Source organism: Malurus melanocephalus, unplaced genomic scaffold (assembly GCF_030028575.1).
Source record: "Malurus melanocephalus ecotype Western Australia unplaced genomic scaffold, MMel_1.1 scaffold_73, whole genome shotgun sequence".
NCBI classification, from domain to species: Eukaryota; Metazoa; Chordata; class Aves; order Passeriformes; family Maluridae; genus Malurus; species Malurus melanocephalus.
In genome coordinates this window covers 1,946,642-1,974,518 of record NW_026623305.1, presented here as the reverse complement: position 1 = coordinate 1,974,518, position 27,877 = coordinate 1,946,642, and the positions used below count along the sequence as shown (strand labels likewise).

General features: G+C 38.4%; 1 protein-coding gene across 1 annotated transcript in view; it reads left to right on the top strand.

Annotated features, from left to right (window-relative positions):
* Nucleotides 1-12,011: 12,011 nt before the first annotated feature.
* DNER (delta/notch like EGF repeat containing) overlaps nucleotides 12,012-27,877 on the top strand; it is a 108,542-nt gene continuing 92,676 nt past the window's right edge. The window contains exon 1 of the mRNA XM_057366910.1: nucleotides 12,012-12,347. Within this exon, the coding sequence (XP_057222893.1) occupies nucleotides 12,111-12,347 (237 nt within the window). The 5' untranslated portion in view covers nucleotides 12,012-12,110. The remainder of the gene's footprint in view (nucleotides 12,348-27,877) is intronic.

The window sequence follows — 27,877 nt, the reverse complement described above, 5'->3', positions numbered from 1 at the left end:
TCCTGGTCTCTTGATTGCCTGAACTAGAAAACATCTGTACCATGTGATCTCTTCTGTGATCTTGCAGGAAGTTCCCAGCTTGCCCTATCTCTTCTGATGCRTTGTGTTTTTAGGAGCTTTTCTCAGGTGAGTGTAGGTGATTGTCCCAAGGGTAGGAGTGGTCCCCCAGCCCAGAGCAGCAGCACAGGCTGCACAGGCAGTGTTTGAGCAGAACTTTGGTGTTTGTACAGCAGATGGGAAATAAATTCCATCCTCTGCTGCCTGTGACTGAATGGCTCAAGGAATGACTGATGCCTCTAGAGCAATACCATGTCCTTGTCTCGTGGTGTATTATCAGGTATGAAGTTGCTTTGGAGGCAGAGGARCAGATCCTGGGTCTCTTCCTTTCCTGTGTGCACCTGGAGGCTAATGACATCTTGGACTGTAAGCAGGAGAACTAAGCAGAGGGGAAATAGTTAAGACATACCCAATATTTTCATTCAAATTCCTGATAACTCGATCTAGTTTGACAGCAGTTTCTGGAAAGCTGGTTCAAAGAGCTAAAAATAGAAGAACAAAATGCTGCAAGGTGCAAACTCAAAAACTCAAAGCACCCTAAAAGGACAGGAAACATGAAAGCCCCTCTCCCACCTACTCTCCCCAAAGAATGCTTATGTCCTGTGATATTTTACCGTGGGGAGAGCACTGAGCATTTCAAGCTGAAACAAGCATGTTGGGATAAAGCAGCACATGGATTGTGGATTGGCCTATATTTTGGTCTTGTCTGTCTCTGTCCTGTTTCCCCTCTTGCCCCTCTCTTTAGGATTAGGCTGTGGTTATTACTGAGACCCCAGAAAAGTCAGAGTTGGTAAGCCTGGGGGGAAATGTGGGACAGCAACCATCCTGCCCTCTTGCCTGAGAACAGGAAGAGGTGGAAGGAGGTCTCCCGTCGTAGAGGTAAGCTTACACACAGGGTATTACACACTGAAAGCCAAGGCATGTTCATGCTCTGGGGACATTTAAATGTACTGCAGTTTTCCCATTTCAAGAGCTATTTCCAAAATTATTTTACTCTTCCTTTAGCTRCTATCCAAAGTGTTCTAGGCTAAATATAGGCCTGGTCTGACTGCAGCTCCGCTGTTCTTGGGACTTCTTGCATGCAGCAACCTCTTTGGCAGCCAGGGCGATGCAAGCAGTGATCCAGAAATAGTTACCCAGTCTAAGAGGTGGCATTTTATTCCCAGCCTTTTCTTCCAGCCCTTTTTATGGATTATTACTTCTATGTATCAAAACTGTCAAGAGATTGGCTAAACAGTGAAAATTTCCTAGCTGATTACATTTTCTCCCACAATGTTTCCCATAATCTGTGCTATGCTTCTCAAAAAAAAAAAAAAACCAACAAAACAAAACTGTATGCCTTTACTTTGTAGCTTGGCATGCTTAATATACTGGAAGCATTGATGTTGCTAACCATTCAGAAAGGTTTACCTCAGTTTTGATACTTTTTTGATATGCAAAGGACCAGCGTGTGTTCTAGGGCACTAAAACTATAAATGCTATTTGAAGGGGGAGAAGAAATAATTTTAAAACTTAACCAAATAGCAAAATTATTCCACCTTTAGTAATACTGGGTTCTAAGATGGTAATTTCCAATTTATGGCCAGCAGTACTAATTTGGCTGTGCCAGAAGTGGAGGGAAAGGGAGGAACTGGCTGGAGAGCAGCTTTGCTGGAAAGGCTGAGCCCTGGTCAGCGTTGTGTCCTGGCAGCCAGGGAAGGCAGCAGCATCACACGCTGCAGGATGGGAGCACAACTGGTGAATCAAGGGAAGGGAATTTTTTTCTTAGSTTCATGTCCCCAGAGGCAGGATTGTGCAGTCCCCCTGAACAAGGGTTTTAAAGACTGAACTACATATATCTGTCTGTTTTACTAAAACATACTACAATTCTAAAATGAGCTCTCTAGTATTTAAAACCAGAACTGTATGCAGTTGCTTACTGATGACAGCATCAAACTAAGTTGATGTGTATCTTAGTCTTGCACTGTTTTGTGCTACTTCAGTCCCATGAATTTAAATAAGTTCAATGGGAAAAAATTATATGCAGAGAGAGGTTTTCTAAATTTTCTGATAAAATAAATGGAAAATACAAGGGTCTTCGTTTCAGCTGCAGATTATGGATAATCTCCTATTCAGAGGACTCTGTTTCAACTGGCCGAAAATTACAGGCTTAATTACTTCTACTTTTCCAAATGGTTTCAATTCTCAAAAGTTTTTCTGTCCTCTTGTTCTGTTTTTAGTATTGAATTAATTGGCACTTATCTGTAATGAGAAACGGTTATGTCTCTATGTTCATCTCTGCCCCAGCAAGTAGCTGGTCATTTCCAATTTCTTCTGGAGTAAGTAGTTAATGTGATTTGACAGCAATTATTGAGAGATGCCATAATTGCATATGCAGGATTTTCTAGAAAGAGTAGTTTTCACGGGTACTAATAAAATAATAGTGTCCTGAAAACTGCCTAAAAATGGAAAGATAGGTAGAATTAGGAATGAGAAGTGGACAAGATGGGAAAAAGTTCTACTTCTGTCCTGTATGTGGAATTTGAAAAATGAGTACTGATAGGTGAGTGACCACAGCAGTGCTGTGTATGTCCATGGTGATGCTCAAAATGTTTATGGTCATGTTATATAACTCACCTCCTGCTTTACTGTGTTAGAGCAAAGGTTAGTGCAAAATAAATTTTCTACCAAAAGCTCACAGATTTATTAAGCCTTGATTCTAAGACATGTATGGCCAAAGGAACAGAGAATAAGATGCTGTTTAGGATCAGATGCCAAATTTTATGAGATCATTCCAGCTGTCAGYAACATTTGATATTTTTGTTGAAAGCTGTGGGAGGCCTGATTTTGAGTTGGTATAGATGCTGCAGGTCTATGATAGAATAAACAGAAAAAGGTATAGCAAGAAGCTACCAATTAGTTCAAGCAGGATTTAATTTGTCTCTCAGTTATTTGGTGAGAAKCATTTATGGATCCACCAAGCAATCTTTGTTAATGAAGTTTCATAGAAAAACATTTGTCTTAAGAATGACAGTGAGAAAACAGTGGGTGGAGTTAAAGCTGTAAAGACAGCATGTCATAGGAGGAACACAGGTGCTTCATGCCCTAAACAAGGTGTGACCCTGTAACTCAGCAGCTCTGCTCTCCTCTCCTCTAACACACCTCATTCAAAAGTAAGAGCATAAGTGATGTACAAGTTGCATTAGGTGGGCAGAGTGGAACCTTTACAACTGAATATGGAAGCACTATTAGTAACAGATCAGGGCCAGAGGCTCTACAACACTGGTTGTGTATTATATCACTATGTCACTTTTATCTCCTCATATCCTTGTCATTGTTGCTACATACATTATATAATTGCTGTCCCCATTCTTGGTTTCCTCATTTTCTTCTAAGTTTTTTTTTTCAGTCTGGCACTAAAACACTGCTGCCCTCATACTAATGATTTAAAGGTTTTATCCTTCTGTACTGAAGCAGACTATRTCTGTCCAAATTCCAATCCTGATGTAATAGCACTGATGTCCAGATGTTTCCTATCTGTAAAGTCCAAAGTAAGGCATTAATCATTCTTCTAAGAGATTTACTTTCTTTCTTTATTTTTTTTTAAAGATATAACCATCCTCCCTGTCACTGTGGCCTCAAAAATAGGTTCTTGCATCCACACTGGATCTGAATGTGCTGATGCTTTGTGCTTAGCAGGTCCTCTCCTATCCACATACATCATTCAGTGGTTGTATCAGATCCATTACATAACTGGCATTTTTGTTTAAGTTTTCTTTTTCTTTAGCTAGCAAAGACAACTTTGCTTATTCCCATTCAGGGGACAAACACACAGACTGCAGCTTTGCTTCTGTTAATCATCTCTTTTCTCCATGTATATTTCTTAGCTCTCTTTCTATATCTCTCTTTCYCCACAACATTAATTATAAAGTTCTTGTCTTCCAATTCTCCAGAAAAGAACTGTTGTTCCCTCTCCTGTTCTTCATCTCACACTTGAATGTTTTCTCAGGTTGCCTCAGGCACTTAAAAAATGTTTAAAAAGCTTCTTTGTCACAATATTTTCCCCAGAAATGATAAACGATAGCTGCTGTGGCTGCTTATGGCTTATTGTGATGGTTGATATTGTCTCATTATGCCCTTTATGATGGGTTTTCTGTAGTGCCTGATTTTGCCCTCTATTGTGTTTTAATGGTAAGAAAAAGTGGGGAGATTTTCTTGTCCTTTCTATGCACAACATCAAATAGAATGGGGTTACAAGAGGAGTGTCTCAGAACTGTTACCCAGTGTGGAAATTGAAGCAAAAAATTGCCAGCTACTAGAGACTTACCTTTTAGTCTTATGTGAGAAAATAAATTAATATTTTAAATTTAACAGCAATAATTTTAGCTTTTAAATAATTCTCAAATGGAATTAGGCAATTCCTGTTAGTTACTTGTCAATATAAGCACTTASCAAAGATGATACAGCTTTTTCTGCTGTTTCTTTTAGGAAATTATTCTATTTGATTCTCAATCAAGAAAATGCATCTCTTCACACCTGAATTAATGTGAAAATCAAAATAATATATGATATTATGTAACAATGTCTTTTACACTTTGTGTTATCATCACACACTTTTAAATGGTGTTAAGAAATCTAGACTATATTTGCTTTGCATTACACCATATCAGCAAATCAGCTTTCCAAAGGGYGAATCCCCACCTCTCATTCAATTTTCATAGTAAAATTAATCTCAGTTCAATGTAATCTTCTTACTTGTCCAGGGCCATTTATGAAATTTAGTGAAAAATTCAAGTTAAGCACTCCTCTACAGAGSTTGCCTCGTTTTTCATTTGCTGGAGCTTTGTTTAAGTGCTTGCCTTTCCCCTCCAGAGGCTCAGGGATTAGGTATTCTCCATTTGCTGACAGGCTGCATGCAGCTTGGGGATGTGCTCTGCTGCTGCTATTCTGAAGTGTGCTGCTTTCCAGAGAGACTGACATGCAGCACCTCTGCATGGAGCTGAAGCTGTCAAAGGGGTGACACAGATTATTTCTGCAATATGATTTTTTTAAAATAAGAAGTACTTAATATCTTGCCTTTTTGACTATGGAGAGTGAAAAAAAAATATCATGTGACAGTGGAAAGCCAGACACCATTTGAACCATCCCTTGCTCTGCKTGCAAAGATAGCTCTTTGGTTTTCAAGCTCTTAATTTATGTGTTTTTACTTAAAAATGGTCAGTAAACTTGCAAATATCAGTAACTCAGTTCCTTTGAGTTTTATACATGTACTTTTTTTTCAGAACTGATGATTGCTGAGGAAAGAAGCAATTTTAAAGTTATCTGGACACTGTCATCAGCAAAACCAACCAGCCATCCTCCCAAAAACAATAGCTTTCTAGAGGTACCACCTAATGCCAAATTGCCTGACAGAGGTCATCTGTAACTCTTGCACGCACCAGAAATGTGTGCACTAGATGTTAACATAACCTGATGTGTACTTTTGAGATAGCATGCCAAGTTTTTATGACTTATATTTCTTGCTACTTGAGTAGAAATAGGAAGCTTAATATGTGGACCTCTACTGTGGAGARTCCTGTGAGCATATTCCTTGAGGTTAACAAGCAAATAAAGAAGGGCAAMAAGCAGGAAAGCTGAATGTGGAATGGAGATGAAGGATTCTGCATTTCCTCTTTTGGATTCTTGACTTGCTAAAGTATGTAAGAGTTTACCAATATACCAAACCCCAGGTTGGCATATTAAAGTCACTCTCTAAGGTTTTTGATTTGAAGTTTCTCAATCGCTTTCTGTCTGATGATGTCAAAGATAAAATGATTTTAGTACTAAGTCACAGATTAAGGATCTTTGTTTTTTGTGTTCCCAGCTCCCAAGAGACACTCAGGGCTCAAGTCATTGAGCCATGTTTGCATAACACCTTTGCTGATCTAGTGAACACCTTCTAGACAGTASCAATCCTGCTATGATTACCTAAAGCAATCGAGATCTTTATATTTGAATTAGTAATACATTTCACATCAGATATTTGTTTGTTTATTGTAACTTTCATGCATGTAACTTTGCATTCTCTGGCATTTACTTCTGAAGATTTTTACAGTACAAGGAAAAGCCCATGTAATTTTTGGCCTATTCCCTAGCAAATCTTTACAGGCCCACAGAAGCTAAACATACTGCATCTCTCCTCAGAAATAAAAAACTGTCAGTGGGAGATAACTGCATGAAGAAAATGTATGTGCAGTGATTATACAAGGAGAAATGGTGAAGATTCAACTTGTACTGCCATGGTATGTCCACATGAGCAATAGTGATATTAGTCTTAATAAACAGTGACCCCAAGATATTCTGCTCATCTAAAAGCATTTTTAAAATGGCTTAATCTTAGTGCAGAATCACCTACAAAATAAAAATGCTATGTTAATTATTTTATTAGCATGCAGCTCCATAATCAGGGAGGAAAAATAGCAAAACTAGATCCAATGGGTGAATTGGATAAATTAGAAAATATTCTCATACTAGAATAATTCAGATTAAAATTATGGTTTCTGAGAAAAATATACCTCAAGGCTTCATCGCTTGTGSTCTTCAAATAAAGACTGGATACTGTCATTTATGCATATTTCTAGTCTGAACATAAAATAAATGAGAGTTTTTTTTATGTGGGAGGCCTCATGAAAATTGCCCCAGAACTGTCTTACATTATTACCATTTTGTTTTGAAAAGGTTTTAAGAAACAGGGGATACAGTTTATAACAGGCTGTCATTAACTCTGACTGTGCACTGCGTGGAATGCCAGCACACATCCACTGCCTCTGCAAACACCACTGATTCCTTGAATCTGCCAAGTCTRCTTTTCCCTGAATTTGGGTTGATGTTAACTCCACATAGTGCACAATGGCTGCCTTTTGCATGACAACAAAGTCATACTGGCTTCATTGTTTTCTMATAAACGTCTAATATTTATTCTTAATTTTTGCAGAAATCAGAGCCCGGTTGTTTTCTCTGGCAAGGGTAAGAATTGTGTAAATCAGTAATTCAGAGCTTTAGGATCAGTTTTGTACTTACCATAGCCTTTCTGTAGATATTATGAAAKAATCCAACTTTTTGGTTAGGTCTTTAAACTGTGTAGGATTCCRTTTTGAATTTATAAGTTCAGTTTTTATATTTGCTGTGACATTTTGTGCTGAAATTGAAGCAATAAAAGCWGTTCTTTATTTGGGGTATTTCTTACTGCTGGCTGCTCCTTGAGTATCTCAGATACTCCTCTTTTGTGTCTACAAATCAAATTAAAGCATCATCTTTTTGTTTACTGCTAGGGAAAAATAACAAAAGAAACATAAGGCCTTAAAACCTCTAAGTAACTTATCTTGTGATTAACRTGTTTATGAGGGGGAGCAAGGAGGTAGGGTCAGGTGTCTATTGGCATTTTATTTTTCTTTCTCCTTTGAACAGCTTCTAATGTGTAAGATTTCCTGTCAACCAGAACATAGATGTCATGTCCTYTGCCATACACCCCTTGCAATTAATAGAAATAAAGTAATTTAATTACTGGATATAAAAATAGCTCTTCCTTGAAATTCTTATGATCAAATACTTGTTCTGATTGCTACYACATTAAGCACAACACTTGAATTACTGAAACATCTCTGTAAATTCCAGGATGATGATTTAAGGTAATTCTGACATTAATTAATTCTGATCCCGTGCTTTGCACTTGCTCTGTTTCTTTAACTAAAAATTAYTGTCTGTATGAATGATACCTTACGAGTTGTTTTCTTTATCTCTACTGAAATTGTAGTTACATCACTTCATTATTTGAAGATCTAAGTCACAGCTTAAGAATAGATCAGAAGRCTTTAAATGGCAACTCTATACATTCTTTCTTAATGACTGTTGTATCTACATCATAGGATTTAAAGGCCTTAAGCTGCACCTATGTTAGTTGCAAAATCTGTTTTGTGAGAGACTATTTGAACAAGCTCCATAGAAGTTAACTCAAACTTGGTATAAATTTGCAGAATTTTACCCTGTGTACTTTGCTTAGAGGTAGGTCCAGATCAGTTTTTTTTTCTATGATAAATTTCTCATTTTATGAAATACAGTAATATTTGCTGYAATGTCACATAACATGGTGACAAAAAACATTTTAAGAGTATAAAAAGCACATCTTTGCTGAAAAGTGCCTATGTTCAAATGATGTGTACAGCTTTCTGGCGAAAGATGCGATAGCTACTGAGAAAATATTTCCATTAACTTCTAGAGAAAGATCTTTCTTAGACATCTGAGATTCATTTTGTTTGTGAAACATCAATACTGTGTATATTTTATTTCATTATTGTAAGAATATATAAAACCCACAMAGGTTGATAAAAGTTGCTGTGAACCAAACAAACAGGTGAAGGTGTGGGAAATGCTGCCACTCCTCAACTGCCTGCCACTGATAAAACTGGAGTAATGAATTTTCACGGCACGGTGGCTTTGTGCCCCCAATAGAAGAGTTTAACTTCTGCTCTATGGATTTTGTCTTAAAGCATGATTTATGACTCCCAAGAATTTATGATTCCCAGGATGAAGGATGTTTCTCTACCTGGCCTGGCAGCTCTCTCTTGGTTTGAGTTGTATCAACACCTCCCTGCTTGTACCACAGTTTCCCTGCCCAGCAAACATTAAATAACAACATACACTGCCAACAGTGGTACACAAATCAACATGATTAGCACCATTTCTTATTGCAAAGGGAGCAAACAAAAAGAAGAAAACATGCACGTTCAAACAGCTAAATGAAAGTGAGCAAGTTAAAATAAATGTAAATACAAGAGCTGGGTAGAAAAGCAGATAAATACCCACACGTTGTCAGGGAGCAAGGTGTATGCCAGTCTGTGCCAAGATAAAAGAAAAATAGCAATTATTCAGGTGCACACAAAAAGAAAGCAGTATATTCTCACCGACTGACAGCAGTAAATAATGTACTTTTAAAAATTCTGTCTCTGTTCAGAGCCTTAAACTTCCTTTCTCCTATGGTTAAAAACTGCCCTCACAAACCCATGAAAGTGAGACAAAATGAAGTGCAGTGTGAAACACCTGAGCATGTTCCTTCCAAGATGAGTATTCTTACTGAATTCTGTGGGCTACTTGTATGTTTAAATGTGTACTCCAATATTTTGATAAATTGAAGTGTGGGTCATTTAAAATTACATTAATMGTTTTTATTCCAATAAACTCTATGTGCTTGGAAGAAGGAAGCTAAAAACATGTAGGAAACATTTTAAATAAATGCATTRTAAGCTGTATGAAACACAGAGTTACACAGTAATAATTTATGTGATCCCAGAAATGATTTTCAAAGGTTTTCAAYGATTTTGCTTGCTATTCGGTATGGGGGACAATCAGCATTCTTCTGAAATTTGATTTCAGTTGCATGAGTGGAGCCATTCTGAAATTCCTCAAATGACATTAAGATCCCAATTGTTSTGTAATTTGGAACTGAAACTCACGAGATGCTGGAAAGCAGGCACAAGCTGAGGCAGACATGAGGAATATGTCAGTTCATCACTCTGCAATTTCATCCTGGCCCAAAACAAGAAAGGAAAGAATCACAGTCCAGAAAGTGTTCAGAGAAGGCTCAACACAGCACCTTTCTCATCTAAATCAACTCCTGTGCTAGTAAAGAAAAAAGCAAGTAATAGTAGTTTTAAAGGATTTTATCAACATTTAGAAAAAATATCATTGTTGTCATAGGAGACATTTAAAGCATGCAGCTTCCTTTGAGCAAATAAGAGACGTTTTTGTTCCTTACTAAATATTTAATCACAACAGATAAAAAAAATCTCTGCAAAATCTCCTTCAAGCCACTAGAGGATGAGTACTTCTCCATCAAAATAAATAGTTAAGCCGTAATGTAGCTTATCTAAGCCACACTAATAAGCTATTAGACTGGTAATACAATTCAAATCCTAGCAAGTGTAAATGAGGGAGACAGCTTGAATCCTTATTGAATACTAAGATTAGTAATTTGTTTATGGAAAACTGTCTATAAAATTATTTAAACTATGCATATTGGAATATTAATATGCATAAAAAGAAACAAAAGTTTCAAAAATCACTAGCTAATTAGGTGAACATAATATTTTCTGTTGTAAAGTTAAATATTTCCACATCAAAATAATGCAAACACTACTTATATATTCTGTAAAAAGCTAAAAAAAACTGTGACGTAGGTATGTACAATCTGACTCAGAGCACTGTGTTACGTCCTGTTTGGTTGGCTGTATTGGTTGACCAGCTTATTTTTAAAGTGTTCTTTTCTGCAAATACCAGGCTACTCCACCAACAGAATTCACTGTCTGGTRTAGCTGTCAGTCCTGAAACCATCTTTTTAATGTTTATCTAAAATGTCTTACTCCTAAAAAACATCAGATATGGACCAGAATTACCGAACCCATTGTGGATACAGGAACAACTGGAAAATAGGGTCACTACATAACTGACTGTTCAGGCATCCTCTTTGTTAGGAAGATCAGTCAGCGGCCCAGCACAATTAGCATGAGCCAGGACAAGAGCATGAGCAGAAAGAAAGATGGGTCAGGTTGGGGAGGACAATTTTTTCAGATTGTCTAGTTCCGGTGATTTGTTCTATAAAATGTGTAGAGAACTGACCAGAGCTTGTTCCTAACAAGTGTCTTCACCAACCTGTGTGAAAGGGTGAAGTCCTAGGAGACTGGAAAAGGACAAATCTTATTGAGGAGGACAGAGAGAATTACAGCCCCKCTGCGTTAACAGCAAATCCCAGAGCAACCTGAGACATACATACACAAGTTATTTCAGAGCTCTTGGAAGGTAACAGGGAGACAAGAAGCAGCCTCTGTGGACTTATCAAGAACAAATCGTGTCAAATGTAAATGGAGTCGGTTGGAGAGAAGCAGCACTGCAGCGCTCGGGCGCGGAGGCAGCAGAGGGAGCCGGAGCGGCACCGAACGGCGTTGAGAGGAGAGAAACGGGGCTGGGGGGATGGAGAGCAGAGACAGGATCGGGGGCTGGAATCATAGTCAGGCTGCTGGAGACCCTGATGAATTCTGAGTWCAATTAGCATCACCAATTATTTCTGCTCATATTTCAGCCATASGTGAAGTGCGAAAGTTTACAGAAATTGTAGCCAGGAATCCTCCTGCACCCAGCGATAGGGATGTGAGAAGTCGCTAGTTAGGAGAAACTAAAATGCTTCACTTTMGCAGAAGCAAATGAACAGGGGCCAAAGAACAGAGGTTATCTTCCCGCTTCTGTTAACGGATTTACAGATCGTATCTTAATTCTAGTAAGAGGTGGTAAAACAATCCCCAGAAGCCTAGCAAAATAGAAATCGATTTTAAAAAATCAGCCGTAGATAACCTCGATTGAGAAAACACACAGGTTCTTTGCGATATGAGAAATGATAGGATTAATGTTTATGCTTTTCACCTGACCATGCTTCGGTATCAACAGAACTCTGAAGTAATTATCAGCGAATTACACTTGTGAAACAGCAAATAAGCAGCAAACAGTGAGCTGATCTTACGAAGGAGTGTCCCTTTCCCGGCTGTCTGCCCAAGCCAGGGCTGCGCTCGGTGCCGCCGGGCCCCTCAGCATCGCCACCGGCAGCCCCGGAATGTCCATCGGGCAGCTCAGGAACGCGCTGCTCCCGTTTAAAGCCAGCGGGCCGGGGGCGCAGCGCCGGTCCCCCTGCCCCGGCTGCTTGGCGCAGCGCAGCCGCCCGGCTCGGGGAGATGCTCGGGGCTCAGCCTGGGAGGGCGGGACGGGGCAGTTCCAGTTCCAGTCCCGGCCCCCCTGTCCCGGCCCGGCCCAGCCCGTCCCGCCCCTCAGCCCGTCCCGCCGGGCCCGCGCGCTGCGGGCAGGCGGCGCCCCCTGGCGTCACACGGCGGCACGGCAGCGGCTCCGCCCCGGCCTGGCCCCGCCCGCCCGTTGCCCGGGGAACGCGGGCCGGGAGCAGCAGGGCGGCCGCTGCCTCCATCCCTCCATCCCTCCTTCCTTCCCTCCCTGCCGGCGCCAGCAGCGGAGCGGCGCCCGCACCCGCACGCCCCGCCGCCATGCCCCGAGCCGCCCCGCTCCTGCTGCTGCTCGCCCTGGCCCAGCGCTGCTCCTGCCTTCCCGCGCCGGCCAGCGCCGCGCCCCCCGGCCGGGACCCCTGCCTCAGCCAGCCCTGCCGCAACAACGGCACCTGCTCGCCGCTGCCGCCGCCCCGCCGCCTCCAACTGATCCTGCCCCAGCCCCCGACCGGCTACAGCTGCACCTGCCCCCCGGGGGTCACCGGCGACTCCTGCCAGGTAAGGGACGCGCCTCAGCGCCGCCCGCCCGCCGCGCGTCCTTGTGCCCGTCCCTGCCCTTGGGTGTCTCCGCGCTCTGCGGGGACAGAGCGAATGTTCCCCCTCCTCTCGCCCCCCGCTCCCGCCTCGCCTCTGCCCCGTCCGCGGGCGGCTCTGCCCGCTTTGTCCCGCTCCTCATCCCGCCCTTCCCGCTSYCCTSYGCCGGCCCTGCCGCCCCGGCCGGTCCCGGTCACTGGCGGGCGGTGTCACGGCCTCTCCCCGCGCCGGCTCTGCGAGGGGCGCCGGCTCCGTTCCCGGCTGCCGCGGCACCCGAGGCTGAGGTGGCCCCGGTGCTTCCCGGGCTTCCCGRGGGGCTGCCGGCCCTGCGGGCTGCRAGCCGCGCAGCGGGCTGGCTCCMGAGCCGGGAGCCGCGACCCGGGCATCRATCGGAGCGGCGGCGGGCTCGGGGCTCGCTCGGGGTGAAGGAGGATGGGGCTGAGCTCAGCCGGTGCCTCCCAGGTTAATGTCAGTACTTCAGCACCCCCCCGCCGCCCAGAGCTCGCAGGWTTTTTTAGCACTGACTTGCTGGAAGGTGAAAAGGATGGTCCTTGGAAGCGGATGCTCTATTGCATTGAATGCTAATCCTTAAATCGTGTCTCCAGTGGTCATTTTCATAGGCTAGGAGTGCTCGCTCCCACGTTTCGGGTGCTTTTAAAATTGATTTTGAATTCTGAAAGATCGGAATGCTCAGAGTAGGGATAATGATCTAAAATACAGAGAGACCATAAGCAACRTCTTTCTAATGTGCTTGGTCATATTGGAACTTAATGTAATAACATAATTGAATTTAATTATTGTTATGTGAAATAGTAATTTTTTTTTCTTTTTGGTCTCTAGCATTAAGGATGACAATCTTTGTTATCATGCTAAGAAATTCACAAACACTCAATTTTCTCTGTCTCCAGATAAGGAAAATCAGGTGCAGGTATACAGAGGTTTGTTTCCTGCATGTGTATGCGCCGGGTTACTTTCTGTGACAGCGGTGTACAAAAAGGCTCTGTGGATTGACCACCATTGCTTTGTCAGTGCTCTCACTTGTCAGTGCATTTGACACAGGTGCAAAGGATTTCAAGTAATTTCAGTCTTGCTTTTTTTTTCTCGTACCTTTGTCATGTAGTATCTGAGCTATACTGCTCAATAGATGGGGATAATACGTTTGCTGAAGACTTAATGTGTAGTCGAGTACAAGAGTAATTGTAAAGTAGGAGCGCTATGCACAGAGTTCTCTGCTTGGCTTGTAATGCCTTAGCTGGTTCAATGTAACAATGAAAGTGAAAATATTTACAGTAATGAGATTCTGTAAAATCAGAGAGATGAAAGCGGATTAAATAGATTTCTCTTGGCTAATTTTAGATCTTGTTTTAGGAGTTTACTATGTTTCTATATCTACAAAGAGAGAAAGAGAGCGCTGTGTGTTCGCTTCTGTACATTGCTGTTCGACTTAAGTGTCTGAGATCCATGACTGAAAGATTAATGACCCTTTTGAAGACCTAGTAAAATGTAACACTTGCTGCCATCACACCTCCTGTGAAGTGTTATGCCTGGGGATCTGGGTTTAATTGTTTTTCTAATAAAATACATAGGCAATGTTTTCATAGCAGTTATGCTTTTTATGAACCAATAAGAGGAGGCTTATGGTGTTATACATTTTGTTTCTTTTTATAAAATACTGAGTAGTGACCCTTGCAAAGAATATTAATAAAGAAATGAGTGCTGCTTTCACTATTATGTCAATGGTTAAAGTGTGGATACCAGGTAGCTCTGAAAAGTTAATGTGGTTTTGAAATGTGGCTTTAACTGGAGACCAGGCAGGGATTTTTAAAGGTGTAACATAAACGCAGTACACCCATCTTTGAGGTTTTGATCATTTTATCAAAACAGGGACTAAATAAATGTAGTACAAATGCATTACTTCTTGTGTTGCTCTGTTATTCAGATAYCTAAGAGCTTAATTGATGCCTAATGGCTTAAACTTTCTACAAAGAAAGGCTGTGTTTTGTAACCTAGTGACAGTAAATCGTTTTAAAATTACTATAAGGATCTTTTCATGTATCTATTACAGGTTATGAGAAAACTATTSGCTAAATCAGGGTATCACTGGGATATATCTGAATAAAGGTTTTTGTCTTAATACTGAAGTTACTGAACAGTTGGATTTACAGAGGGTAATGCCAAGAGGGGAAGAAAGAATAGGAATTATTGTCTTTGAATACTTCAGATAATGGAAAAGAAGTTTGAATTTTTGGAATCTATGATGSAGTTGGATATCTTCGGGAATTCCTGTTTCCTTAAAAAGGTAGAATTACTTTCATGTCACTTCTTGTAGTGAGGGCAACATTTCAGTGATTCTGCTTAGATGTGTTGAGATTTTAGAATGAAGACAAAATGTTCTCAATGTGCCTGTGAGYCAGCTGGGCATGGTGAAGTTGATAATGCAGAATGATTGCTGAGAGTCAAACTTGGAGGTTGCACATCAATTTTATCCCTGAAGATTTTACTATAACTGGTTTTGATGCATTTGTGGATGTTGGTACTGGCATGGGAAAATAATAAAACTGACATCATGGGCACATGAGGCACTTCTAAAGCTCCAGAGCTTTCCTATCACAAGTGACATCTTTTACTTAGGCAAGCCAATTCCATGATTTCATGCTATAATTGCTTKAGTAACTCATTATTTATTTAACAACAGAAATTACAGGTCCTTCTACTACAGCCATCCCATGAATTATGGATGTGTATATATCTCATATTATTTATGGTTTGAATATACTTTGCTTTGCAAACTTCAGGCTAGTTTTGTTACGGATTGTGTGATCTCTCATTGTGAGACATTGCTCTAATTTACCTCCATTTCTTTTCATGGTTCTGAATTTTCTCCCACTTCTCTTTACAATACTACTAGTCTGTAAAGTAGACATAGAATTGCTGTGTTGTAGTATCTTAAACTTTGGTCTGAGCAAAGAAAACACATGTATTCCCAACRAAACAGTACAAAAATTACAGTGAATTCAACTGCCATTGTTCTGTGGGAATTTGAAATTGGCCATTTCTCAGGTTTACACTGAGAGAATGTGATGAAATAAACTGAAATGGACAGATACTGAAGTTCAGTTAACTTCATAATCCCTAAATTTTTAATTGTGTTTTACTTTTAAAAGCAATCTTTGTTTCTAATCACAAWGTAATGACTACTCTGTCATTTTTAAGGATGTGTAGAATGCAACAATTTCGCTTTACCAGGAAAGTTGTATGTAAAATTTAATTTGTGTTAGTGCCTCATAAAATAATTTTGGAGACATAAAGTACAAAATAACTAGTTGGGAAATGAAAAAACTTCATGATCAATTTGGTAATTTGATTAAAAATACAGAATCTAAACTTAGCTAATTGCATTGAATTGCATGATGTTTATTTGATGCCATGCTAATTTCATTAAAAGGGTATCACATGAAGGAATACTAAATTATTAATGTATTTTAAAATACGGTCATGCATGYTTTGTTTTAGTTTCTAGTCTTGTTTTTTTTAATTCTTTTTTCATCTCTTTTGATGGATAATTTTCTCTCGTTCTTTTACATCCCCAMTTTTTCCTATGTTTTTAGTTATTTTATAGATTGTGTCAGTAATCAAAACTAGAAAACAAGTAGTGTCCAAGCATACTGAAGCAGCATTCTAACTTTGCAGCAGCTCTTTTCTGTCCAGTCTGATTAGTGATGACTGAGTGCTCCACTTCTGAGCATGACGTGGTAGCCACTGGTGCAGTATCCTTTTTGAGTTAGTGTTCAAGTTGTTCTTTGAATAACAAAGAGATCTCTTTGGTCTTGGGGAAGATTTGTTGTGTTTACTCTAATGGTTGTATTTCCACATATAGAACAGAATGTGTTTTTTTGACATAATTATGGACATCTTTATTTAGAATGGAATTCTAGAAAGATGTAGGCTGTGTTTAAAAAAGTCAAGGAAGGAACTGGTATTATAAAAACTGGACAGTAGATAGTATTTTAAATTTTGTTCTTAGTATTATTTTCCTGTTTTTTAAAGTTATTTTTTATTTTTCCTGCTGAATTTCTGCCTGATTGCTCTTCTTCATTCCCTCCCTTTTGCTTTGTGCCTTTGAATGCCAGATGACTTTCTTCTTGTCTTTGATCATAGTATTTGAATGTTTGTAGGCTTTACTGCAGTGATTTCAGATTTTTTTGTCCTTTGACCCCTGCTTTTGTGTTTTTAYCATGTGTTGRGTKTTTTGTTTCTTTYTTCTTTGTATTTATTTCTGGTCTAAATATATTTCTAGTAATGTGGTGTTTCCTGCTGAATGCAGAAATCAAAATTGCTACAGGATAAAGGACTGTTGTTTCTTGACTCATTGCTCTAATACTTCAACGAGACCAGTATGAATTTCATTGGCCAGGTTATTTCAGGTTGCACTGGGCAGTGCTGTGTAAAAGGACATCCTTTAATCTAACTGCTAAATCATCTTGGTGTCAGTATCCTGATTAATTCCTCACATGATCCTGTTTACTATTAAGCATTGACATCCCTCTGAAAGGTCTCTAATCCTTAAATTCATAAGGAATTCTCTAGTATATTTTAAATGCTMTTTTYCCMRTTCTCATTAATGAAGAGTATATACWTAGATTATGTGATTATTTTGATTCAGATGTTTTGTGATATGACCACTCTGTTTGCTCTTTCACCTTTAATAACAGTAACGTGAAGAGTTAGCAGATGCCCTTGGGTTTTCTTGWTTTATTTTGATGTTGTTTAGCCTGAGTTTTGAGATACCATGTTGTTTCCTGCTGACTAGCCCTACTCACTCTTGCAGGCTTTCAAGATGCAGAATTAAAATATTTGCAGTGATGATTATACTCTATGTGAGAAGAGGCTGTGAGATCCTGGTTTGTTTTTCTTGGAGAAGAATAAGGGAGATCCGAGAGACATTCTCAGCCACCTAATGAGTGATCATGGAGAACATAGAGCAAGATTTTTCCCAGATTTGATCAGTGAAAGAGAAGGGACACATGTTATAATAGGAGAAGTTCCAGTTAAATCTAAGGAAATAAGTTCCTCACAATGATGGACATCAAACACTGGAATAGATGTTTATAACACTTGTAGGACCTTCATCCTTGGAGATTCTGGGCTTGAGTGGCCAAAACTCCAAGCACCTTGGCCTGAGCAGGGTTAGAGCAGAGAACTCCCTCAGATTCCTTCCAGTCTAAACCATTCTATATATACAACCACACCCCTATTTTCCCCATTAGATTTTGCATTTGCCTATTACTCTTGTCCTGTTCCTGCCTCCCYTTTGCTGGACATATGTATTATTTCTATGTTGTTTTAGATATCTATTTTAAATCAAGTAKAGACTGTACCTGGATGCTGACAAACTTTGTGCTGTGCAAGCCAGACTCCTAAGACGATGATATTACTGTTAGTTATTTGAAAAATATTAGGTATGARTTTCAGGACACTTAGTTTACATCTCCTTTAGTCACAAATGAGTATATTCTCATTTCATAGTCATTGTTGAGGTTTTTCCAATTTTCAGTTGTGTGTCAACTGGGTGTAATTTGTTCTCTGTGAGTTCTTGAGGTCTGCAGTGTTTTTTCGGGTATCTCATGAACTCTGATGTCCAGGGTTGCAGTGGAGTTCTGCTCTGTGGCAATGTGTGGTTTCAAATAGCACAGAATAAATGAATGTGAAAACTAGTTTCTCCACCCAGTTTATTTTAGCTGTTATAACATCTGGTTTCTCTTAGTAGAAGTGTATTTCCAGTCAGAAATTTAAGCTTTTCAAATTAGCATCTTGCCTTGAAGCATATCATGTGCAAATACGTTAGAGACTATTCAGCAGTTTTCCGAGCAGTCAATAAAGAATTGTGTGCTGTGATTTTTGCCATGGGATTTAAACAAATTTATTGTAAATTTCATTAGAATAAGACTGGAATAGTGTAATAATGCAAACTGTCTCAGTTATATAAGAGGTTATTATTTGGGTATCATCTACACACTGACCTTTGTGAATYTTTKTGTCATCTTTCCCAYTGCCTTGAAATGCTCTCTTTAAATYKGTTAAATATAGTTCTTTCTAAATGCTAGTAAGGTTATTACACAGTGCATACTCTTTGGTTCTGAAAAATTCCATCATATAAGTGGAAGTTTCACATGTTGGTTTTCAATAATATTTTGTGATTAAAGATCTCAAAAAACTGGATCAGGTGAAAAGTAACAGAACAATAGTAGAAGATATGCTATGCTAAGATGCTTCAGCTTTTTATATGTTGTGTTTTATTGCAGTTTATGCTCTTTGATCTGAGAGAATCACTTTGCAATGCTATCTGCTTAAAAACCATCACTGTTTTRCTTTCCTTTGAAATAATCTAACTTGATGTTGTCATGCGTATTTATTATCATGTAGCTCTGCAGATCACCTTCAGTGGAGCAGGGTCCCAGTACTGCCATGCCAATGGAGCTGTATGACTTGATTCAGTGTCACGAGAGGTAGGACTACTCCCCTCTTTTGGGGGCTCTCTGAATCCTGTRCATACTGCCCTTCTGAGAAGTGCTTGTTTGACTTTCAGTCTTTCCAAAAGTGGCATTTAGCAGGTTCTCACTTCATCATGGCATCATGAGTCTAGAAATCTTAGAAGAGGATTAATTAAAATGAAAATTCTGTTTCAATCAGCAGGTATGGATCTGCTAAAACCAGTGTGCTTGACCACAAACACAAGTTGGTTGTTTTTTTGGTTTTGCAGTTGCTTTTTGTGCTCTCACAGCTCACTCTGTTCTTGTTAAATATCAAGGCCCTGTGATATTTTGTTCTAATTAATCCCACAGCTTAATTGCATGGAAAAAATAACTTTGCTAGTTTTAGTTTTCTGTCTTTCAATTTAATTTCATTCCCCTGTTGTATTCTTTCCCTTTTAAAAATTAGCTGTTCTACTGTTCCCTCCATGTGCATATAGTGAATATTTTTCTTTTTGCAATGTTCTTTCTGAGCTGAATAAATTCAGGTAATGAGATTCCTGGTTTTTGTTGGTTAATCTAAACAAAGGTTTTTACAATGCAAAAATCCTATTTTTATGTATGCTGAGAGGGACAACTGCGTTAGAGGGAAGGCTTCAATAATATTTATACTTTTTAAAAAATACTTTTGATTGACATGATAAGCTGAGCTCAGCAACCTGCCTAGCAGTATGGGTATCCCCAAATGAAGGGATCCAAATTTCCAGGGCACTTGTATCAGTTGAAAACACAGTTTTTGGCAAAAGTAGGCCAAATTGCATTAAAATATCTTGAAGGTAAATATCTGAAGATAAAAGCAGTTTACTATGCACATTTGGCACTGTAGAACATTGTTTATTAAATGTCTTGAGCTAGTTTTTAAGGAAAACCAGGTAGTTTTATTCAGCTTTTTGTTTTTGTATAGTTTTTCCAATTTATATGTTACTGGAATAAAGTAAACTCCAAAATAAATGTCCTCTGGAGCGAAACTTGTCATTTGTTAAAATGAATTCGCAAAACGTAAGTTATAATTGTATTACTAGAAARAAGATCTTAAACTGTGATTCTGTTSTAATTTTCCAACRATTTCATAACAAGGGAAAGGCATACAAAAAGTAAACATTGAGAAAGTAATTTATGCTTGATAAGAAAACTTTAATTTTTCTATTGTCTGAATCTAATCTCATACACAGAAGCAGTTGTGCACTCAAAAGCTGGTTTGTGTGCTGCATGTGAAACCTGTTTGAGTTCAGCAATACATATCACTGCCCTATATTATTTTTCAAGTTCACCTTGGTTTGCTTTACTATAATATAATCTGTGACAATTGTAATGTATTTTTAGTATTATAATCCAGTGTAAACCTGAAAAAGTAGCTGTAAATTCTATAGAAAGGTCTGGAAGGGATACATAGTGACTAGGAATGGAAATATCAGGATTTGGAGCTTGGAATTCTCACTGCCTTGCTGAGTCACACTGGGCAAAAAACTCATKCAACCTTCTTACTTACATTTCTTCTCTATAAATTCAGTTAATCTTGAGTGTTCAAAAGGTTAATTTGTGAATACATATGAAGGCTCTAAGAATGCTGAATGAGAAGCACTTTATAAGGAAACGTAGCATTGAAATGCCAGATTCTGAATTACACATCTGTGACCTATCAGGATATATTTAAATTGTAATGAAAAAAGCCTTCTTACTAAAGAAAAAACACTTGGACTATTTTTATGTCTGGCAAATATTCAGTCTAGCAGTTTACAGATTAATTTAGTTTCATAATGTTCTTTCCCACTGGAAACAGGGCAATATATCAATGATCAGTATTTCAAAGACTCCTGTAGCAAAGGTGTTTGTGAACAAGGTGCTCTTGAATAAGGCAAGAACAGAATTCAAATTGACTGTGAAAGTAGGGTTGTTTTACTGAGATAAGGTCACTGAATGTTAATGATTTTGAGAACTTTGTTGTACCTCATGTATTAGTTGCAACAGCAACTGTATTGTCAGTTTGAGAAGACTTTTGGGTAGCTGTAGGAACAATAGCTTTAAAAAAGTAACAAGATATGGTTCCTTTTCTTTCCAACAAGCCTCTCTTTCAGTCTAGGTAGCCCTTATCTGGTCCTTTGTGCTTTATCTAATAAAGCTGAAGCTTCTTGTCGACAAGTTTATGAGAGAAGTCTCAGTAACTTCAGTCAACCATACGTATTCTGAATAAATTCTCATTCTTTGGGAGGGCGACCTGTATATTTTGGTGGGTGTATGTGGTATAATCTTCACYGAGCCTGAGTGTGTAACATGCATTTTAAAGATGTGCAGATAATGTCACAGAGAGCAGAAGCTGTTCTAGAATGTTGTTCCCTCCTATGAGCAAATGGTGCTTGGTTGCCTGAAATCAAGTTGAGGTAACTTTATTTACAAGATAGAGAGGCCTGAAATAGATATCACCCAGAGAAAGATTAATAGATATGGAGAGATTTGAATAACCTGGGACAGACTACTTGTTCACCTCCATACAGAGACAAACAAGAAGAGTCTGAAGGTAATCTTGTGACAAGGRCAATCCTTTAAAAAGCCAACATCAATGAGAGTTAAATTCTGGGCATCAGCTATTAACCAAATCATAYGACTAAGGAAAATAAATGGACAATTTTTTGTAATTTTCCAGACTTGGTATGTGGCTGTGCTCTCCCTTTGAAGTATTTATTAGTTGTACTTGTCCATAAGGACAGTAAATATCACCSAGAACCACATGAAAATTCTTATTATTCAGCCCTAATGATTTGTGTTTTCAATTTAAACAGATCTGTAAAATTTCATGCAAATTTTAGTTACATCTTTGCTTAAAGGTGTTTTTCTGCTGAAGAAATTAAGCAAATTGTTAAATACCTCTATCTAGGTAGTTACTAGATCAAAGTCAAATTCCTGTAATGGCCAGCCAAAACAAATTACTTAGGTTGCATACATACCTAACAATCTATTAATAACTTGTGGTTGACTATACACTTGTACTTCTATTGTAATCTAATTTTCAGGCAAATTTAGCAGTTTTCAGACCAACTGAACATTAAACAGAAGGAAAAAGGCAGTGTCAAAGTCTAAAAAGAGTTTATGAGCTAAATGCCTTTTGTATTGAGATTTCTAATTCTGCTGTCAGGTGGCAAGAGAGTTTTCTGCCATTTATTGCAACYGTGGAACACCAAGGTTGTGTTCATGTATGTGGGGATCTGAGAAACTTTCTCATTTGTGAATGTCTTTGAATTTCAGGGAGTCGGGTTACACGAGGTTTACTAATATAGGCAGGGTCTGTAAGATCAGATACTTCCTATTAAGGCTACAGTGAACTGTGTGATGATGGCATATGTGACAATTGAAGAAAATGGTGTTGAGTCCTCTGGGAAATTAACATGTTTAATTGAAGGAAGGACAAATTGGCTTAATTTACATAACTGTAATAGACTCTAATGTTAAAATTTGTCTAACTATTGCCTTTTAAAGGTAATGGAAAGGTACTGAGTTGATGTTATAGAAATTCTTGATCATCTTTCTGAGGGTGTGTGGGGACCTGGCTTGTACAGAGGATTCTAAAAATGTGGAACATCTTTGGAGGGCTGCWTGGGTCTTGACTATGATACCACTTACAACTGATGTAAGCTCATAGTAATTTCTTTGTATATAAAAGTAATGATTGTAAGTTTAGAAACAGTTATTTCAGTAACCTTTGGAACTTTCTTTTCTTGGAATATACCAAAGCAATACTCTAAGGTGAAAGAATGCAGGAGCAAGGTCAGCTGTGCCGTGTCATTCCAAAACACCTTTCTGCCCAGTCAAAYATCTTTCCTGGCGATCATCAAATTTCCACTCATTCTGTAGGAGAGTGAGAAAGGATGGATCAATAGTTACAGTGATTCTGCTTTTCTCAAAGACCTGCATGATAGGTCTATCAGTTACAGTTTGCTCTCTGATTATCAAGTCCTGTGAGTAGTAGTGTGTGGCAAGCTGGGATATGGGCCTAAACTTTACTGTGCTTGATGTAGGRACATGGAGGCTTTTCTATTACTTGTACATACTAGTAAGTGATTTAATCATATCTTATGTTTACGTGAGATATAATGTAAATCATTATACTAATCAATTAAAGGATATCTGGAATGACTGCTGTGCTAGCACACCTTAGTATGTGGCACAGCCAACACAAGTGTAGCATGTTAGTTATTTTTGCACGATGTATGTTCTTTTTGTGGTCAGTACAGCATCTTTCAACTTCAGATTTCTGGTTCTGAGGACATTGTTCTTTTCCAAAATACATTTGCATCCAGTTCTACTCTGTATTCTCAGATTTTCTAAGCTCCTTGCCTACGGTATGGAAGTTCTCCCCACTTGGAGGTGGGGCCTTTACTGCCAGCAGCTCTTGAGCTCTGAGAGCTGCTGGTTGGCAGAAACTCTTGCAAGCTGCTTGGCAGTAAGCAGGGCAGTTCTGTGAAGCTGAAGTTCTAAGAAATTGTGAGAACTTTAAGTCTCCATGGCAGTYTTATGGCTTTGAAATTCTCTTCTCTGCCTTTGAGAGTGGGGCTGCAGCTCAGGGCTTCAAGGGGCAGCATTCCCTGATCTTGGAGCAGAGCATTAGTGCTGCAGGAGGGAGAGAAAGTGTCTTCCGGAAACACGTCTGTGATCAGAGATGCCAGCACAAAACTCATTTTAATCAATGAACTGTCATTTTCTGATAACCCCAATATTCAGCTAGAAGTTTCTTGTGGTGTCTAGAGAGAAAAGTTACTGAGTATTTAATGGTGTATTGATTTAGATGTTAACCTTGCCATTACCTAATCTAATTTTGGAGATTAGGTAAAACTGTAAAGTACCAGTTGTTAATAGTTTATTTTTCTCTGTCTTTTTAAAATAACAGAGATGAAGTTTTCTGTTTTTCACCAGAATTGTAAAGGTGTTAGGCTGATTGCTGATCAGGCTAAGCTGGTGAAACTTGTATCCCTCATTTTAGAAGACTGATTTCTTTCTAAAGACAATCATGGCAAACCCAGAGGGAACCAAAGTAGGGATGTTTCAGTGCAGCAACTAATTTGCAGTCATTCTACTGCAATTATGGATGAGTAGAATAATAAGTCATTCATAGTCCCTTTAAACCTCATGAAGTAAGTGGGATGAAGATGAGTATGGAATGCAATGTTGTATGTTTGTATTTCTTTAGTTAAGACATGAAATACAGGCAGCACTGGGGAAAAAAGGGGCAAAAGTTAAACTATATTAATGACTTTTAAGCTTATATAACAGATAAGCTGAAATATTTGTCATAGATATTCATAAAAGAATGAGAAAATCAATACATTCAGACTCAATCACAAAGCGCTTGTGTCTGCTCTGGAATTTGATAGGTATAAAAGCTTTGATTTCATGTACAAAATATGGTCTGAGCAAGGGAAGTTTGCATTGCTGTGTTTGCTGGTTTGGAAAGGGAGARCTGGGCAGGGTCCTGGTCTGACATCCACATCCACAGCAGTGCTGCTCCTAAAGCACAAAGCTGCCCTTGCCTTTGACCTTCACAGGGTTTGGAATACTTTTGAGGATACGAGCTAGATGAGTAAATATGCACATCAAACAGCCATTAGAAGACAATCTATTTGAAATATTTTCTAGGTATGTTTTCCTGGTTTTCCTCTACCTTTATCAGAATAACATCTGTTCAATTCCCAGCTTGTTTGATGCTTAGACATCTGTTCACTGTATTTGCAGGAATGTAATTTCTGTAGCTTCTGTTGTTGTCTTTTGACTGTGAGTTGCATAAATAAAGTTAGCTTCCAAAAATAGTTTTTATTTTTTTCTTAGACAAAGAGGATTTAGATGCTGGAAAAGTCTGATAGCTTCTTTTCTTGCTTGACTTGCATTTCAATGGCATTGTGGGATTTTCATTTCAGTGCTGACAGTTCTTTAGGTATAAGTGAAAGGATAGTTGGTTTGATTTTTCTATGTCCCAGCTAGGTGAATTCACATAATATATCAGAGAATTTGACTGGTGGCCTTTTCTTTGCACCTGCCTATATTCCAGGTCTGAATAAATGCATTAATGATGCTGCATAGTGTTCCAAGTGTCCTTAACACTCTCACAGGTATGAAAGGATTATGAATTTCTCTAGTCCTATTATATGTTTTATGCCATTGTTCATGTGCATACAGCAACCCAAATTATTTTCAACTGTCTGTATGGATTTTTGAATATTCCTTTCTCTTAGAACATAATTGTTTTTAAATACAGAAGCAGAACAGAGTTAGACATCTACCACAGGATTTCATATGAACAGAAACAGTAAGARCTAATTTTTGCCACTAAGGTATGAATTGGGATGTACAAGAAGCAGATAATTTAGAGAAGAAATCATCAGTTTTCATTGCTGCTGATTTTCTAAATATAGTACTCGTATTTGTTCTCCTTTCTTTTTTTTTTTGTTGCAAATCTGGTTTGCATTTCCATACTGAATGTTAGAGAATTAAGTAGAATGATTCAGCTGGTTTTCATTTGCCCAAATTACAGATTTATTGTAGGTAAAATACTTTTGTTCAGCAGGAGTAACCTCAGCAGTGACTTAACCAGGTAGAAAGATTGTCTTTGTTTTTAGTTCTGAAATATTTAGTAGAACATGCTCAGTGCTTGACACATTTATTAAATTTCCCTGTTTTTGACTAACTTCCTAGCCCTGACTTTCACTTATGACTTTCACTTATGACTTTCACTTATGACTTTCACTTATGACTTTCACTTATGACTTTCACTTATGACTTTCACTTATGACTTTCACTTACGACTGTTGAGTAATACCATTATTTCAGAACATATTTAAGTCTTTAACTTCTTTAGATCTCATTTCCTTTTTAGCCAATAATGAATGTGGAGGTTCCATACCTTTTTGCCAAGGTCATATTGCATAATCATCTACATCAACTTGGAGGTGTGAGTGGATTGCATCTCTTCTTATTCCAGATTGAATGAGAAGATTCTTCTMGAAAAGAAGTTTCTCTAAAAAGCCTTTCTGTGAAATATGTTGGGAGTCAATCTTTATAATTCTTCACTTCTGATACTTTTTGGTTTTATTGATAAGATTGAGTTTCTGAGGGGCTAAGTCCTTCAAGGAGATTTCCAGTTGTAATTACAGCTTGATAATTGTWTTACTATTTCTGTTTATTCTGGAAAGGTGTTCCAGGAGCAAGCAGATGGSTCCTATCACCAATTTAGCTGAGAATGGGAATTTTACTTGAAAATCCTATGAAACACAGAGGCATCATGGTGAACAAATTTGTTTTCAATATTTCACTGTAAAATTAAGAATGCTTTGTGGAATATCAGATGACAAAAGAACTCTTATTAGTGTTGGAATTCATCTTCTTGCTCTGTTTCAACTAGCTAGACCATACAGCAACTTTCTTATCCTTCTATATTTGTGATAACTCAGTGCAGCTTTATAATGTAAGTAAAATCTGCAATTCCATTTTTGTATGGGTTTTAGAATAGATCTGGAATAATCTATTGTTGAAGCTGTGTAACAATAACTTCTTTCTAGCCTCAATTTAAAACATTTATCTACAATGATGCATTTGAGCTTAACAATTGACTTGGACTCCTGTCACTAATGTATATATGGAAATGCACCCAACTGTGTGGCAAGTGCAGTTTAATCCTTTCACAGTGAACTGTGGTGCTGGTGACAATCTTCAAGAAGCTCATTTCTCAGATAATCTGAAATGGCTTGATTTGAGCAGAGCAGCTCAGAGGCCTTGCTCTGAAACCTTGAGTCGTTTGCTGTACTGTATAGATGAGCTAAGCACAGTTTGTTCTAGGTGCCCTTGGGTTTTATGCTTTTTTAATTTTTTTTTTTTTTTAATGCTTTCAGTGTGTATTGTTATAGGGTGAGTTCTGTGTTGGGTTCTATGTGAAGATAAAACATTTGATATGACTCAAGATGAATGAAGGAAGAAAGAAAAAAGAATCTGTTTTGCAGGCATATTTTAATTCTAATTAAAGACTGTTTCCATTGCACTCAGCTGATTGTGGATTGGATCAATAGACTGCAATAGCGATCAATATCTGCAAGATCACATTATTGGTCAAGCCAGATAAAATAATTGTGTCTACAAATAATTAATAGATGTAAGAAAAAAAATCCTGTCCTCACCCTGCTTGTTCTTCATTGTCTCCTGCCTGATCTTTTAACGTGTTTTTTTGATCTAAAGATTTGGAAACTTGATATTGCAAGGCTTGGCTTATAAGCTGCCCCTAGAAATTTTCTCACAATTTTCTTCAGCATCAAAAGTTTCTGTATCTCTRTAATGCTGGAGAAAGATATGCTCACATTTCACTTTGGAAATCTCTTGATCTTATGAGAAAAATACAGACCTTCAGACCCCAAAATGGACTCTGTATTTTTCATTCCAAATATTACAAACTTTCTTGTATAAYTTAACAATATGGTGACTTTTTAGAGCTCATAGAGGTCATCTTCAGAACTGATAGGTACTGTAGTTTTTTACCTGCTAGTACTAAATTGTCCAGCAATCTGGTGGATTTTGATGCTATATTTGGTACTGCCAAGGTCTTAATTTGGTCTTCCTTTGTATTTAGGCCTTCATTTGGTCCYCCTTTAATTTTTAACTTTTACCAGTTTACCTTGTCACAGGATGTTATTCTAGTGAATTGTWTATTTAGTTTGTCTTAATTTCTGTGGAGTGGTTCTGAGTCCCTCAAAGTGTTCCCTTGTGTGGTCTGTAACCCTATGGAACTCTCAGTAATGGTTAAAACTCATCTCATGATGAAACATTTTCACTCTGTAGTAATAAGCACACCAAATGCAAATTCTATTTTTCACTTCATTGCAGGTTTTTGTTTGTGCYCCAGTGACAATGCAAATGTCTGCTTTCTTCTACTAACTTCTTTCCTTGTATCTGTTTGGGAAGTTTTGAACAGAAGGGCTGAAACTGGAGTGGAAC